General features: G+C 40.8%; 4 protein-coding genes across 8 annotated transcripts in view; 1 reads left to right on the top strand and 3 right to left on the bottom strand.

Annotated features, from left to right (window-relative positions):
- Positions 1-2,932, top strand: part of tpk1 (thiamin pyrophosphokinase 1) — a 64,485-nt gene extending 61,553 nt beyond the window's left edge. For all 5 annotated transcript variants that reach the window (XM_070853221.1, XM_070853218.1, XM_070853219.1 and 2 more), the window contains exon 9: positions 1,914-2,932. In XM_070853221.1, coding sequence (XP_070709322.1) covers positions 1,914-2,068 — 155 coding nt within the window. In that variant the 3' untranslated portion in view covers positions 2,069-2,932. The remainder of the gene's footprint in view (positions 1-1,913) is intronic.
- sec61g (SEC61 translocon subunit gamma) lies at positions 2,807-4,962 on the bottom strand. The gene is made up of 4 exons (XM_070853223.1): positions 4,838-4,962; positions 4,383-4,486; positions 4,116-4,218; positions 2,807-2,983 (listed from the first exon to the last, which is right to left on the bottom strand). Exons 2-4 carry the CDS (start codon positions 4,474-4,476, stop codon positions 2,974-2,976), a joined length of 207 nt encoding a protein of 68 aa, XP_070709324.1. The 5' UTR covers positions 4,477-4,486; positions 4,838-4,962; the 3' UTR covers positions 2,807-2,973.
- A 2,075-nt stretch (positions 4,963-7,037) lies between these two features.
- LOC139220846 (retinol dehydrogenase 12) lies at positions 7,038-12,574 on the bottom strand. Its single transcript, XM_070852700.1, has 6 exons — positions 12,478-12,574; positions 10,079-10,234; positions 9,806-9,910; positions 8,390-8,599; positions 7,515-7,707; positions 7,038-7,371 (listed from the first exon to the last, which is right to left on the bottom strand). Exons 2-6 carry the CDS (start codon positions 10,218-10,220, stop codon positions 7,269-7,271), a joined length of 753 nt encoding a protein of 250 aa, XP_070708801.1. The 5' UTR covers positions 10,221-10,234; positions 12,478-12,574; the 3' UTR covers positions 7,038-7,268.
- Positions 12,575-14,041: 1,467 nt separating this feature from the next.
- Positions 14,042-16,046, bottom strand: LOC139220845 (retinol dehydrogenase 11). Its single transcript, XM_070852699.1, has 5 exons — positions 15,897-16,046; positions 15,689-15,793; positions 15,221-15,430; positions 14,578-14,770; positions 14,042-14,357 (listed from the first exon to the last, which is right to left on the bottom strand). The coding sequence occupies exons 1-5, from the start codon at positions 16,021-16,023 to the stop codon at positions 14,255-14,257; spliced, it is 738 nt and encodes a 245-aa protein (XP_070708800.1). The 5' UTR covers positions 16,024-16,046; the 3' UTR covers positions 14,042-14,254.
- Positions 16,047-17,154: the final 1,108 nt, after the last annotated feature.

The raw sequence follows: 17,154 nt of genomic DNA, 5'->3' as shown, positions 1-17,154 counted from the left end.
TGAAGGGTTCTTTATGAGAGGATTTTTTTTTTTTAGCACTTCAGTAACCACAAAGTGGGAATATGCTCAGCGACCTTAGAATAATAGCCTTTGTGACTGTGTGTGGTTTTGGCTGTGAACCCTGTTTGGCCTCTGACTGCTTCGCTTGGTCCAAATTTCTTTGGTCAGACACAAAGCAAAGTCATGTGGATCGCCTTGGTTATACAGGGCCAAAAAATCCAGACCACATCCTCTCTCACGAGGCAATGTAGAAGAAAACGAGTGGCGCTGAAAACTATCTACTTTGACTATTCAAAGTAACCAATAAGTCAGAATCAGAATTCCTTTAATAATCCCCAATTTTTGTTACACACAGCTCCAAAAGAATAAGAATAAACTTCAAACACAAAAGTAATAATAATGATAGTAATAATAATGATACAAATAATACCACTACTACTAATAATAATATATAACAACATGTACATCCAGAGTGAGGAGATGTATTATATTATAATAATAACAATAATAATAATACAAATAATACCACTACTACTAATATTATCATTATCATTATTATTATTATAATTCATATAATACATCTCCTCATTCTGAGTGTACATGTTGTTATATATTATTATTAGTAGTAGTGGTTTTATTTGTATCATTATTATTATTATAATATGGTACAGCACCTCACTCTGAGTGTACATGTTGTTATATATTATTGTTGGTAGTAGTATTATCAGTAGTGGTATTATTGTTATTATTATAATTATAAGACTCTGGACTCACCTGGTGCAGTAATTTACATAATTTGTAATAATAATTTTTAATACATCTTTTTTTATTCATACTTTTATATATTTATATTTTACTTTGTGTTTGAAGTGTATTCTTATTCTTATTCTTATTCTTTTGGAGCTGCGTGTAACAAAAAGCAATTTCCCCAGGGGATTATTAAAGTGATTCTGATTCTGATAATATATAACAACATGTACACTCAGAGTGAGGAGCTGTATTATATAATTATAATAATAATAACAATAATAATAATAATCAGGTGAGTCCAGAGTCCAGGGTCCTCTCCTCTCTGGTGAAACAGTTCATGTACTGGATGAAGTTGGGCAGTGCCTTTGCCACGGTGACATGGTTGAAGACAGAGACAGCAGTGAGTGCACTCAGGAGTCTGTACCCGGGCTATGACGGAGTGGATGACGTCACACGCCGAAGTTGGGTTGGCAGGAGGAGGAATGTAAACAGTCACCATGACAACATGTGAAAACTCCCGTGGCAGGCAACGTGGACGAGGAGCAACAGCAAACAGTTCAATGTCCGGGCTGCAGATGCGCTCCTTGATAGTAACATGAGCAGGACTGCACCACCTGTTGTTCACCAGAACGGCCCCCCTCCTCTCCGCTCACCGCTCCTGGTGCAGTCCCTGTCGGCCCCAACAGTTTGGAGGCCTCCAATGGAAACATTGTCGTCGGGAATGTCCTGATGCAGCCATGTCTCCGTAAAGCACACCAGACTACACTCCCGGTGCTCCATCTGACTCCTGGCTAACGCTGTCAGCTCCTCCATCTTGTTTACCAGAGATCTCACGTTGCCCATAGTAACGATGGGGAGACAGGCTTTAGATTTCTGTTCCTCCATACGCCTCCGTTGTCTCCTTCTGGTTTCTCTCCTCCGCTGGTTCTTCTTTCCTCCGCAACCTCGGTGTGTTTTCCTCCACAATTCTTCTGGAATTTGTGAAGATCTCGTGGTCAAGATGCCAGCAGGTTTCAGAGCGATCAGCTGATCACTCGTGTAGCCAAAACGGCTACCAACGGCCATATGTTTCCTGCACCCGGCAGAGTTAAAGTGTGGTATCACTCAACAGGCTCTCATTATTGTGGCTGCATTTAATTATGTGTGTTGTCTCCTCTGTCCAGATAACCAGGTCCTGCAGTTTGGGAAGCTAGTAAGCACCTCCAACACTTATGAACCTGTTGCCCCTGGAAACCCCAGGAAGCCCGTAACCGTGACGACAGACCAGCCTCTGCTCTGGAGCATGGGAATCCGTAGGGAGGATGGGGACAGGGAATGACGCAGGAGAAATCCCTCTTCTCAGTCAGTACGTGACTAATTAGAACATGTCACTACTTTTCTACAGCTGAGCTATGGCAAACTCACTCATTCTGTTTTTTTCTGCAGCATGATGTAGAAAAGTAAAGGGGGCCAAATATGTCACTTTGTTTCAATGAATGATGTAATGATGGAGACTTATTCTGCTCTGTTGGGACATGAACTTCAAAACAAAGCAAAGGAGCCAATTACTATTAGTTTTGATACCATGGTTACCTGTCTATTGACTGCATTAACACTTGGATGGACTTCATTATACAGGGTTGAATTCAAAATGAGCCACGTTGAAATTAATCCCTGTATTTATTCATGCTCCTTATATCCAAGCCTTTTTCTATACAGTGTGGCTCCCTTAAACAAAACACATCTACCAGATAACTTTTGGGTAAGGACTAGTGTTCTGAGATGACAGAATATTGCAGGGAATTACAGACGAGAATCACCATTCCTACAGTACATCTTCCTTTAAATGTGTGCAGGTATCTGCTTTATATCACAGCCTACAATATGTGCCTTTGAGTGCACAGTGCTCCTGTCCTCTTGTAGCTACCACATCAACTATATCTGTCACATACTACGGAGAATGCAGGACACCCAACTTAAAAGTATTTGTGCCTTAGGAAGCGTTTAATGCTGTACTGCTGAAATTCTTTACATACTCTAGTGTGTGAATTGTGTTTTAATAGACAGGACAAATCAGTCTGTGGGTTTCCATTTGTTTTATTTACACAGCGAAATATAAATGTTGTGCACCGAATGTAAAAATGTCATCCCTTCAGTCCCCTGTCACACCAGCCCAATAAAACGTGTCTCTTGTCCGTCTCCAGTCCCTGGGTATTGAAGTTTGTGTTTTTGCTTGACCAGGATTTAACCACCACTGGATAAAACAAAACAAGAAAAAAAAAAAAAAAAGACAGTGTTAGTGACTGGCCAAATCCAAAAAGGTACACGAACAAAAATACTTCAGTCATATTCAGTTTGCCTTAGACAACAAATCCCCAAAGTACGATGATTGTGATTTTACAGATTTGGCATTGTACCACAGTTTTCTTCCAAAAAGAGACACTCCAACAGCTGCACTGTGGGATGCTGCATATTCTGACTAATGATCACAGCCTAAATTAACAATTTCTGAAGGTTATAAAATCCCTTCTTCTACCAGTGTGACTGTTTTTTTCATAACTAGCTCTGCAATTAAACAAATGATTACTCCATCATTGTATTAACACCTATTAGGAAACATGTTAAATCCAATTGACTTTTTGTCCTTCAGTGAGTTCATGCTACTTTTGTTATGCAAAAGTGAATTCTAATCACAGTCCATGATGACTTATCATCAGTATTATTGCACAGTATATTGTTGTACTTTAAATGTATTCATACAATTTGGTCTTTATTAAATTGCTGTGCGCTCCGTTAATGTAGGGGAGTAATTTGTCAATATGGGACTTGTTGACACCATCCAATGTTTGGTGACTACTGTAACATAACTACAATTTTTTTCTGCAAAGTATTAGTTGTAGGTGTTCAACAATACACAAAATTAAAAGCTCAACAATGGTTTTGGTATGTTATTTACATAAATATATTAATGTGTAATTAATATATTTATGTTATACTAAGAGTAGGACACTGAATAAACTACAGATGAATAGACACATTACCTTTCAGTGAATTTCTGCAAACCAAATTCGACTATTATTCGTGCAGCTTTGCAGTGAGTGATAGCCCACAGCAGCTGATCAGATAAAGGGTGTGGGGAATGTCATAAGCTCCCTCTCTCTCCTCAAGGAGTCGTCACTGATATCAGTAAGACACTGGGATAAAATGTTTGATAGGGCTTTTCTAGATGGAGCAGGGAGCAAGCAATATCTAATGAAGACAAACCCCCTTCTCTTAGGCCAGCTTAACTGTTCCTCTTATTTAATTTGTCAAATTATACAACTGTAAAAACTAGTTAAGATAATCAGACACAACGCCTGTAAATAATGTGTTTTACTGCTACTTACACGATGATGTTGTTGATGGGGATGTGAATAAGCTTGACGAAGAAACCGATGAAACCCATGATGGCAAACCCAATCGCTGTGGCCATGGCTATCTTCTGGAATTCTGAAGGAGAAAACATTATCACAACAAAGTAGTAGAATAAAGAAAATGGCTCATCGTGCTCTCTGGAGGAGGACTGAAACTGATCAGCTGTACTGAAATGAAGGTTGCTGCTACCAGCACAACAGAGACTGGACCCATGGAAGGAAAAAAAAATATGAACCTACCTTTTCTGTCGGGCTTTGTGCATCTCTTTACGAGCCTTATGGAGTCTTTGACGAACTGCCGGCTGGGCTCAACAAACTGCATCACCTGATCCATGATGTTTAGGCTGCACACAGAGTACAGAAATAAACAAAAATCAGTGTCAAAGCTTTCAGTGCTGATGTTGACTTCAGCGGCCTGAACCACTGAGACTCCCACGACGTTATAATAATCAGTATACAGTATGCTGCTCTTTTTCTATCAAGTATTATGCTCTATATTGAACGATATCATTTAAAACGACTTAGCTGGCTCATCCTTGCTAGCTAACGTTAGCGGAAGAAAAGCTATGAAGTCGACGTAAGGTTAGCTTGGAATTCAATAAATACAACAGAACAAGTAAAAGGCCTCATACCAGTTAGTGGGATAGTTATATGTCAAAACAGAATAATGTTTAATAAGAAAGCTCCCGTATTACCTGCTCGTGGGGTCGTGCTAGAAGAGAAGACGGTCGGAGGACTGAAGGCCACGTAGCTTTCTCACAGCTAGTTAGTAGAGAAGAGCTGACGTATACTTTACACGCGCATGCGCATGATCTGCTTTTTCTTTTTCCTTTTTTAAATATTTGAGCTTTAACTACTGTCCACGCTGCCCCCTACAGGCTAGGAGGGTGTTATACAGAGACGGCTGATGGTTTCGATCACAGCAGCAGCAGCAGCAATGGGTTCATTCCATTTTACTCACTTTCTTAATTATATCCAACACTTTTTAGTTAGGCTGTGAAATAGAAAAACACTGGAGACCTTATCTATTTTGAAGACGTGAAAGATTACTGACTTTTTCCCTTTTTCCCCACATATTGTTGTATTTTTACTGATTGAAAATAGCTACCTACACTGTCCCATCCGCCCTTGTCAGTGTAAATTCATAATCAACCAATCTAATAATAGGATAATTGTAATAATTTCATCATCTGGCGCTATGTTTCCACCTCTTGTCCCTACATATGCATACATGTTACTGCTTTATGTTTCCCCAGTGAGGGATTGATAAAGAAATTTTACCAACTGAAATCAAATTAATTCAGATATATAATATTTAAAACAAAGCTGAAATGCTGGCTAAAAGGAAGCCATAGCGGAACCCATTTTTTTAGCTCATTTTACTAATTATTATTGATGTGCCGTTTATGTTTTCTTGTGTATTGTACATGTATTTTATTGTGTTATGTTAAATTGCATCGTCACTATCAAATAAAATATAAATCAATACATTTCTGGAAGCAGGACAGCTGGTTGGACGTTGTTATTTGGTGACTGTGATCATACATCTGAATAATAAAACACATAAAACGGAGCAATGGGCCTTGACTCCTTGTAGCCACTCCTCTCGCTCGTTCCTCCTACCACATTCCTTTGGTCTTAAATACTCCCCCATGTGACTTAGATTAACATACAGTTTCTAAACAGAATTCTACCATTTTCTCTTGATCTTTGCTCCCCATTACACTGATTCTATGGTGTGACAAGTGCCAAATTTAAGGTAAAACTGAAGGACAAGTGCATCTGCTGCAGTCCACTGCATGATATACACTGTTTTCCATCCATTATCGGCACTTCAATCAATTAGCAAAATAATGCACAATACTAAACAGTACTGTAAGCAGCAGGGGTCCAACATTACTTTTTACATTTGTCATTTCAATGAACTGACCATGGAGTAAGTCACACCATAATCCAGTGGTCTGGTTGGGTGGTTAAGACCTTAAGACTTCAATTCTCTCATTATTACTACACTAAACTTTCCTAATCTCTTTAAACACTCAAAGACAAAATTCATCCCTGTAACACATGTTACTGCACCTGAAAAGTTCAATCCAAGAGCTCAGAAAATATTAACATTAAGTGAATATACAACTTTACGCAAAGTGTTTTCCAGTCTAACAGGTTTAATTTCACATTATGTACATATTGTAACATTAAAACAATCTCAGAGACTTTGCTGTACCTCAACATGCTGACACATTGTAACCATATATGATACAATCATAATGTAAATATATTATGGTTATAATGCATTGAGGTAATACCTCAGTATAGCCACCTCACAAACACTTTAACGTTGTCCTTCCTCAACTAAGAGGAAGGCATCTGAAACAGAAGATATTATGATAAAAGGCTGTTCAAAGAAAAAGTTCAATGAAAAAAAAAATATAATAATTTGAGACCAATGCTTTCCTGATCAATAAATGTCCATCCTGATACTTAAAGGACCCACTTCATAATAACCACCAAGTACATAACTGCTTCAGTCCTCAACCACAACCTGAATTTCATCCAAATGGTGCTTTGAAGACTTGCTTTTGGGGGCTGTTCAGAGCGGAATTATTCACATCAGTGTAGAAAACTGTCCCACTGCCACGCTGGAAGTTACAAACTGAGAGCCTTGTGAGAGAGACTTTCACAAACCAAGTCATATTCATCCAAAGCAAGGCCATACTGGTTAATGCTTTCACAAGCTAACATCTTTACAAGCTAACAAGATGGAACAGCATCTGCACTCAAGATACAAAACTGACTTAACAAAGATTGCCCACATCAAATAGTAAAAGTGCAGTAAAAAGACACATCTGAAGCATTTCTCCAGCACTATTCAAATTCTACAAAAAGTATTGTCAGTGAATGTTAGCAGTTTGACACATGGATAAAACATCATGCAATCTTGTGTGATAAATACAATCTGACTAAAACGTAGGCTTCCTCTCTGACATCTTACAAAATAAAGGAGCTCCTGGTAATGACTTTTGGACTGTACTGCGCTTTGAGTCGTAAAATACATCTTTTTCACAATAGCAACATTAATGCCTCTATAAAAGGATGCCCGTCGCCGCGCAGCTAATTTCCCGCTGTTCACTGCCATGTGATGCCGAGCATGTTGCAGCTGATCTCCCACAGTTTTTGGGCCAAGTCATCATCAGAGGCAGACCTTGAGCACCTTGCAGGAGCGCAGTCACTGAGGGACAGAGAGTAGCTGTTAATGGTAGATCCCTTGTGCAGCTTTTGTTAAATAAGAATAAAAGCTACAAACAGTGTATTCTTTTGTAGTGATATTGTAACTCTTGTGTCAGCAATTGTTGGCTGTAATACTGCGTGTACCTGAAGTACCCTCCACTCAGGCTTTCCAGGTGTGGCTCCACAGCACAGTAGATGGTGGTCTGTGCTCCCTCCACGGTCGTCTTGGTGAAAATCCTAAAGATCTTCACTGCCACCTGGATACACTGGTGCTGGTGCCTCCACAGGTCAGACTGCACCACCCCCGGGTGCAGAGAGAACACGCTCACGCCTGTACCTGCAACACGCATACATGTACCTACACAGTCACCTGCACACAGCCTGGATTATGTTAACACATGCAAGCAAGTCTCACCATGCTATTAACATTACACACTCTTTTTCAAGCAGTGGCTGAAAGAGTGGCTGATTAAAGCGTATTTGCATTTTATTTTCATTTAGTTCTGTCATTTTAATGTCTTATCTTCTGTTTGTTTCTGAGTTAAAAATCCTAATGGACTGAGTTTTGATAGCTACACTCGAGTTGTTAATCAACCATTAGACAGTAGGGTTGTCACATTAAGGTAATTTCTTTCGGTTCTTGCCCATTAAGCAAAAGAACAAAAAAAAAACCCAATGGACTGAGACAAGAAAATGACTACTTTCCAGTGAAAATCTAATTCAAATGTAATTGCTGTACTTCTTCAGAGGGAGAAAAGACAATTAAATCAAGATGAACACTAACGCAAGATATCCAGTGTGCAAGTAATGGTAAGTAAGGACTTGCTGTTCCTATGTAAAACTGAATACAGTGCTACTGTTCTGTTTCAACTTTCTTAGCACAAAGGCTCTTCCTTTCTCCACCCACCACAAAACAAAATCTCCCATTAAAAGTTACCCATTAAGCCTCAAAGCCCCGACATCAAGACTTACCGAAATTAATCCAATTTGAAACCAACTCTGACCTCATCTCACCTCACCTTGTAACCGTTTGGCAAGCGAGCGTGCGAAGAGGACGTTAGCCAGCTTGCTCTGCCCGTAGGCCTTCATGGTATCGTAACTCCTCTCACTGTTGATGTCATCCAGTCGAAGCCCGGTCCAGGTGTGGGCCACTGATGCCACAACAACGATACGGGCAGGAGCCGAGCGCTTCATTAGGTCCAGCAGCAGGTAAGTCAACAGGAAGTGACCTGAGGAAAGCCATGAGACCGGTGCGATGATGATCTAATCTATAGTATGATGACGATGAAAATCTATAGTATAGGTATCACTACTTCCTCTCATACCATCTTTTATCATACTGTTGCTGCATGGTTAGTTTGAAATGCAGGCCGACTTGTAATTCCACGGGATGCTTGAGCCACAAGTGGATGTTTTTTATAGTCAGCACACAGTAGCTCTTGCTGTGTTGTTGATAAGGAGGTCATAAATCTTCCCCACACAAACGCCCAAGGTTTCATTCCAGCTTATGGGCCGAACGTGATTCAAATGCTGATTTAAAGAACATGTCATTTTTATCTTGACTGATGCTCTGCATGTACAATAAGTGGAAGTTGTTGCACTTGTCATTCACTCAGCCTCAATATGAGCTGTGTGAATAACAACAACAACTTAGTGTATCTAACATTATTCCTGATGATGTAGCTAACACAGTATCAGTGTGTATCTGTTGAACCACCAGCTATCTTGAAACAAACTGAAACACTGATTCAGGGTGCAGCTGCAGTGCCCTAAACCTTCACCTGTTCTCTCTGTTTTGAGTATTTAACTTTCCTTCCTATTGTTCTCTATTTCCTGCTCTACTGCTGACAAGTTCATCGTTTATTTAAAGTAGATGTATACATGTGAGGGATGTTAGCGAATGTACCGCTATGTATTTATGTGTGTGTGTGTGTAAGAGTGTGTGGGTGACCATGTTCGAGAACAAAGTGTTCTTCTCTCTGTCAGCTTGTGACAAAAATACCCCCGAGGAAAAGATCATTTGGAAGGATGCCATGGGCCAGTACAGGGAAAACACTGACAGCCTGAAGAAAAAAGTAACTCTGGTTCATTTCCCTCTGGTTTCCTTTCTGTTGGGCAGTGTGCTTATATGTGTGCAGTATGACTTGTTCATTCCACCCCATATGAATACTCATATTTATGTCTTATTTAGTTGGAAATTCCCTCCGATCACTATGTAACTGTTACCATCAAACCACTCAAAGATATGACTGCCAGCTCTTTCATCAATTACCAAGACTAAGCAGTCCAACACTTTGAAGTCCATCTTTTTAATTTATCTAACTGATAAGATTCACTTCCCTACATTTTTTTCTTGCTTCACAGATTCTCAAACAATTTATGTGGCCATGAAATTTGTAATTTAGGTCAAGACTACAACTTCCAGTATAACTTACCCAAATGATTGACACCTAACTGCATTTCAAACCCGTCAGCAGTCTTGGAGTAAGGACACATCATGATGCCTGCATTATTTATCAGGATATTCACTTGTTTCTCCTCTGAAAAGAACATCCCACAAACACACAAAAAGATAAGGAAGAAGTCCTAAAAATCTAATCACATATATTAAATGAATACAATATAACGAATTACCAAAAGCAGAGGCCAAACATGTGGACAGGAGGGGAAGAGGATCGAAGTGAAAATATTACTGGTTAGTTACCGACCTTTGTTGATGAGCTCAGCAAATGCTGTGATGGACCTGGTGTCAGACAGATCCAGTTTTCTGATGACCAAATTCTCATTCCCTGTGTCTTCTAAAATCTCTGTCCGTGCCTCCTCTGCCCTCTCCAGATCCCTGCACGCCATGATGATGCGTGCACCTGAAAAACAAAGGCCGAAGCTCGCAAGTTATGATAATGTCATGCCCACATTATAGCAAAGAAAAGCTAATGCAACAATGGATGAAGGGACATAGAGAGCATTTCATCACAAACTCTTCTCTTCTGTTTGTTTGGACTTCTTAGAGAGAAATCACAGGACGGCAATAACAGCCATTATACTGTAATCTGATATGTATATAGTAATATATAAAGCAAATATTCTACTCACAGGAGGTCTGAATCCCTCAAAGTTTCCAAACTTCCAAAGCTCTGCTCATTTAGGCATACAATGCAACCTACGCCAATTAAGGAGAAAGTCCAGGAATCTCTCTGTGTGCTTTTGATCCCCCTCTAATGTTCTCTAAACTCTCGCTCGGTATCTCATTTAGTCAACAGCTCCGCTCACATGAACACTAGACCCCCTCAACTGTGCCACTCTCATTCGCCTCTGACGCAAATTACGATTCATTCTATTTAACGAGCCCAGAAAGGGGCTTTGAGGACACATGCACACACACTCTTTCTCACCCCCCCACCCCCACCACACACACACACACACACACACAAACATGCGTGCATGCCCACACAAACAAACAGACAGGCAAACCACAAACAGACAGACAACTGCCCCCACCACACACACACACACAGACACACACACATAGCTGCTGTGCCTAGCAGTTATGGAGGAGGAGAGCCATTAATCAGTTGGAGCGTAGCGTCTGTATCCCATCACGGTGTCTTTGTTTCTCCCCTGCTGTTCCCATGTAGGGAAACCCAATTGTCCACACATTTTCCTGGAAGCCACGTTCACTCAATTAATGAAATAGTAAACAAATAGTGAGAATAGAAGGTAATACTGAGTCAAGTTAAAGATGATTACACGGTGTTATGCATGCATGAATAATGTCAATATGCAACTAATGGCAAATGTAAATAACGTCTGAAGTCAAGGTGCATCATCTTCTGTGCATTCAGACTCAGTGATATGTAATTATACGCCAGCGACCCCTCATTTGTCACAGCATTTGTCATTCCACATGGATGAGTAATAGGCGCATTTCACATTGTCAACATGGTAAAATTAGAGAAAATCTAATGTTATAACCATACAAATCAAGGTTGAGTTACAGTTTGGTTACAGTGCCCCAAGTATCCAAGTTCTGTATAAATGCTTGTAAATCTAATCATGTTGTCATCGTGCTATTACATAATCCCATTTGCTGAAAGGTGATACAGTGACAGTGAGTTCGCCAGAAGCAAGGACCATGGTATTACTGTTTTCCTCTGGCAGAGCTCATTCTTTTTGTCCTGCCTTTTTTTCACTTTTTTTTTCATGCAGTGCCGTATTTATATTTCCTTATTTCAATACACAGGAGAAAACTAAGAGTCTCGGGAGCCCTTTCATTTTCAAAATAAAAACTTTTTTTTTTTTTAAATGTGTACATGTGGAAACAAACACACATGCACACACTGAAATGCAGAAATACACACAAAAAAAGTAGAGGCAGATGCCATGCTGAGCTTTTCAAGTGCAGACGAGTGAACAAACTGAATCACGTATGCAGAGCCAGTTTACATATTACTCACTCTGCGTGTGTATGTGTGTGTGTGTGTGTGTGTGTGTGTGTGTATGTGTGTGTGTGTGTGTGTGTGTGCACGCACTGCTGGGTGCACCCTCCCATCTCTCTTTGTTGCCTGTCTGGAAGGGATCAGACCCTCACAATGCTCCCTCTGTGCCCTCGATGGCTCGTCTGTCTTCCATCACTGCCATTTGTCTTTCGCTTGGTTTGGTGAAAAGTGTTAAGTGAGATGCTCATTTTGGTTAACACCGCCTCGGAACTCTTTCCCATTCTGTCCATTGTCTTGATCTTGGAATATGTCAGAGGTACTCCGAAATATAAAATCAGTGGCTACAGCTTGATATACCTACTAAAGCATACAGGCACATTGAATAAGCAAACAAGTAGGATTAAATCAGATTCTATGGGGGAGGTCTGAGGACAGAGGGCACACTTAAAGATCACGCTTTATAGCTTTAAACCACCCACGCATTAGAGGTGCTTAACTCCAGGGAAAAGACTGGAATGTGTAATTCATAGTTAAAGTCAAAGTTGGTGAAAATGTAAGGGGAAAAAAGGGAGAAAGCACAGAGGCAGGTACACATCACTGCAACTGAGCCAGAAATAGACCAAGGCAGATGGAGACGGACACACAGCTGGACAGAGAAGCCTGAACGGTACCTCTTCCTGCCAGGTCCCTGGCCGTTTCTTTGCCAATACCGGTGTTTGCACCGGTGATGACGACTGTTTTCCCATCCAACCGCTCCTCGGATGACCAGCGGTTGCAGCACACACTCCTGGACGACACATGCAACAAGTACAGCATCAATATGGGAAAAACCTGTGACTCACAGAAAACAGCATTTTTTGTCAACACACTTTGTCTGTTTATACACATCCAGCCAGAAACACAATCCTCTGCGGACAGTTCCACAAAACTGAAGAAATGTTAATAGAAAAGCAAACATTCTGCTAACCATGATCCACTAATAGATCATTTCAGTGTCTCTTTAACAAAAACATTCAGACATTTATTGTCCCACTTAGGCACACACCAGTTTGCTATATCCTCTACATATAATAGGTGATTATGATATAATCATTTTCTGCCAGAAGCTTCACTACAAACTCACAGTAACAGATTCACAGGAGCAAATTGAAAAACAAAAAAAAAAAACACCAGAGTGGTTCATTTCCCTCTTTTTTTCTGAGTGACTGGACAGAAATCACCAGTCAGATCATTTAGAAGCAAAGCAAAACGCTCTGAATCGACGTTTCTAATCTGCTGCCAAATCTGCTGGCACGCTGCAGTGTAACCATTTCTAACATTCCTGGCTGTTAATAGAGCCACCTAACCTTTTCTCTCTCTGCTTTTTCAGCGCTTGTGGATTTATTATTGATTGATTTATTTATTTTTCAAATGTTTTTCTTAAATTCTTACCTGCAGTTCATTGTTCCTCAACAGCAACAAATTCCCACCTCAGGAACCGGTCAGCCACTTCAACAAGAAATGAATTTACCTCCTTCGACTCTCCCAACAGTTCATCAATGGATTTCGTGCTTGTCATCTCTCCCCTCCCCGCTGCGTTTTGTCAACACAATATCGCGGCTCAACCAATCAGGAGCGAGCTGACGCATAATTGCTTCACAAGTTCACAAGGCAGGAGACGCGGCGGCTCTCCTGCTGCCTCCTGCTGTCTGAGCTGCATGAGGACATTACTGTGGGAACTGAATCATTTGTGCTCTGTCGAAGCAGCTGAGTTTTTTTTGTTTTTTTTTGTCACCACTGCCTATGTGACACCACTGAGTGTCAGCAAAGTGCAAATATAAAACAGTCTAAAGAGCCTAAAGAGGCTCGATGGCCTATTAGAAGAGGAGATCTGATTCTGGCATGCATCAGTACTAATGCTTGATTATGTTGTAATATAATCAGACAACATTTCTCCCTGGCAACTTGGAGTCAAATAGGTGCAAAGTGCCAACATCTAATCCCTGCCACGAGGATTTTTCCAAAATTAGTTGTACAATCTAAAAAAAGAAAGAAAGAAAGAAAACAATCATCTTGCTGACTGCTGAATAACTCCTTCAGAACAGGAGCTCTGGACACAACTGTGTAGATTTAAAATGTGCTGACATCCCGGCTTGCTGATTTGCTGAGAACGAAAAACACACAGGAACAATCAGCAGTTTGGAATAATAGTGATATTTTTATTAGCAGCACCTACTATCATTTCTTTTCCCAGCCTATTAGCATCTCAGCCTCCACGACACTTTACTTCAAACTCTATTTAAAATGAGTAAGTTAGGTTTGCAGTTGTGTCCCTGCACAATTCTTGGCCATCATGCACATTCTGCTTTCAGCATCCGCTAAACCCACCATCAGCACAATATTTGGAATATTGAGGGTACCACTGTTTGTGCTCATTATTTGTTTCAGAGCATATTTATGTCTGCCAGTTTATCTCCAGCGGATGCCGAGCAGGTGGCAGCTCACAGCCCACAGCTTTAATGCAGTGCCGTCGTCCTGGCCTGCCCTGGAGCTCTCTGTGAGGGCACAGTCCCTGTGAGGAAGGGAAAGAAAAGGAAAGAGTGATCACCTATTTACCAGTGCATCTCTTGAGAGGAGTACATTTAGTGCATTCAGTGAACGGCCCATTAGTAGTCAGTAAATGTGTGCTGCCTGATACTTCTTAGGTGGCTTTTTAAGTGTCTTGCTTTGGCTAATTGAATGAACTGTGAATGACTGAATGATCTGCTACCACAGTGGCATTACAAACTGACTTGTAGTGGCCTCCGGTGAGCAGCTGGTTCTCAGGGGTGACGGTGCAGTAGATGGTTGTGTAGGCTCCCTCTGCCGGGGTCTTGAGCAGAAAGCTGACGGTCTTGACAAAGTCCACAAGAGGGCGCTTTATGTGCCTTGTTATTTCAGTGTTCACCATGCCAGGGTCCACGGAGTAAGCCATCACACCTTGCGCTGTGGGCAAAGCACAGATCTGTCTCTCAAATGGGTTGATGTGGATGCTAAATTCTCAAAACTTTGTTGTATTTCTGTCTCATTGTATTGTTTTGTTCAACCTGATGTGAAGAAAGCACTTGACAACAATTGATGTGCAAATACGTACAATCCATGCAGGCCCTTCTTATCTCTATAAAATCATTGGATTAGTGGTGAGAAATACAAACAGAATGCGATCAGTGAGGCAATGACTAGTTCTTTAGGATGACTATTTTCTTCAAACATGTTTCTCCTTGCTCTGTGTCTTGCCCAGGGCGGTTGTGGTTGAGACATGAGACTCTCACACAGGCAAGAGATGCTGATCGATTTTTCATGCACAAGGAAGGAGATAAAAAAGGCACAGAAAGAGACATTAAGACAAACAAGCAGTATGTGGTGTTAAATCTGTGTCACAGACACACACCCTACCCTCAGTCCTTTTGGCCAGCTCTCTGGTAAACAGCACATTGGCCAGCTTGCTCTGGGCATAGGCCCTCACAGGGTGGTAGTCCTTCTCACCGCTCAGGTCATCAAACTGGATCTTGCCCATGGTGTGAGCTGTCGATGACAGGTTGATCACCCGGGACGGGGCAGAGTGCTTCAGCAAGTCCAGTAACAGAAATGTCAGGAAGAAATGGCCTGAAGAGAGAGAGAGAGTGGGTGGTCGACGGGAGAAAGATGAGGAGTTTGGAGCAACAGAACATAAAGTAGAGAAGGAGCAAAAAAAAAAAACTGGAATATGTATTTTTATATTAATAAGCAACTTTTAAAGGCATTAAAATCACTTCTCTAATCAATAAGAAGTCCACTGGATTCCTTGAGAAATCTCCCCATTAACTAAACACAGGGACAGCCTCCTCAAAATTGGTGTATTTCCTTAATACTTTAATCCCGTACCCAAGTGATTGACTCCAAACTGCATCTCAAATCCGTCCGCTGTTGTACCATAAGGACACATAGCCACCCCTGCATTGTTGATCAGGTAGTGAAGAGTCTTCTCAGCTGGAAAACAAATATATGTTACCTGCGTTATGACGCACATGTACTATATTTCAGGAGTCTATGTGTGTGTGTGTGTGTGTGTGCGTGTGTGTGAGACACCCACTGTTGTAGATATTCTCAGCAAACTGGCAGATTGATTTGGTGTCAGCCAGATCCAGTTGCCTGGCGACTACCTTGGCTCCCTTCACCTCCCTCATGATGTCACGAGCAGCTTGCTCTCCTTTTGCCATGTCTCTGCATGCCAAAATCACCTTCACACCTACAGAGATTAGCACCCTTTAACGGCGACTGTGTGTGTGTGCATGTACATTCATGTTGAAATCTGAACACATGTTAAGTGCTGCCAGGCCTACTTTGAAGCATTTATCTTTGTTTATGCATCAATATATACAGTATGTGGCAGTTATTAGTTGTAATTCCAGTTCTCTGCTGTGGTCCCATATGAATTTAGCTGTATTTTATTGAAACTAATATTGGCTCAAATGCTTGTGAGCATTATTTATTTCATTTAAAGCAGTTTGATACTTGAACCAGCTCATTATATGTCTTGCAAGACCTTGTTAAGCTTAAAACATTTTCCACACAGGCACTGTGAGCCACAGAATAGCCAAAGAATAATACAAAGAGCCTATAAGTCATCATATCACTCATGCATGTGTCCTTAAAGGTGTAGCTCTGTTTGCTTGCCTCTGTTGGCCAGGTCTTTAGCTGTCTCTTTGCCTATTCCAACATTGGCTCCCGTTATTACGGCTGTCTTCCCTTCTAGACGTGCATTTGAAGACCAGTTGGGGATTAACAGAGACCTGAGGAGTGAAGTGTGAAGGTATAAATGATTAATGATTAATTAGGATCTTGGCACCTAAAAATTGTGTTGAAATCAAAATTTTACAGTCAACACAATAAGGAAGAACTTTGTATGAAAAGTGAAGGGAATAAATTATAGCTTGTGTCACATATGCGTTTAAACTTACTGTAACTAAATTACAAGGTGGGTGAGGTTTACCACATGAGGCAAAACAGAGAGTGCCAGAAACTACAATCACTGTATAAGAGCTAGAAGTTAAAGATCACAGGCTTTGAAGTGAAGTTTGTCTTTAAAAAGGCAAATCTAAATTTTTTCTGGTCATGATATACAAGATCAAAATCAGACATCTCTTACCTGATTGCTTGCATTTCTGTAGTTGGTCATGTAAAAAGTCCTTCCTAAGAGTTGCGTTGTTCCTTATTTCACTGATGTAAAAGAGAGGATGACAGACAAATGACAGAGAGAGAGAGAGAGAGAGAGAGAGAGACCCTTATTTTCCCTTAAATGCTTTATGGTGCCCTGGAAAGTCATAATTTCATACAAATCCCCCCTGTTG

Source organism: Pempheris klunzingeri, chromosome 21, assembly GCF_042242105.1.
Source record: "Pempheris klunzingeri isolate RE-2024b chromosome 21, fPemKlu1.hap1, whole genome shotgun sequence".
In the NCBI taxonomy this organism is placed as follows: domain Eukaryota; kingdom Metazoa; phylum Chordata; class Actinopteri; order Acropomatiformes; family Pempheridae; genus Pempheris; species Pempheris klunzingeri.
Note: the sequence above shows the minus strand (reverse complement) of the source record. Positions and strands in the feature narration are given on the sequence as shown.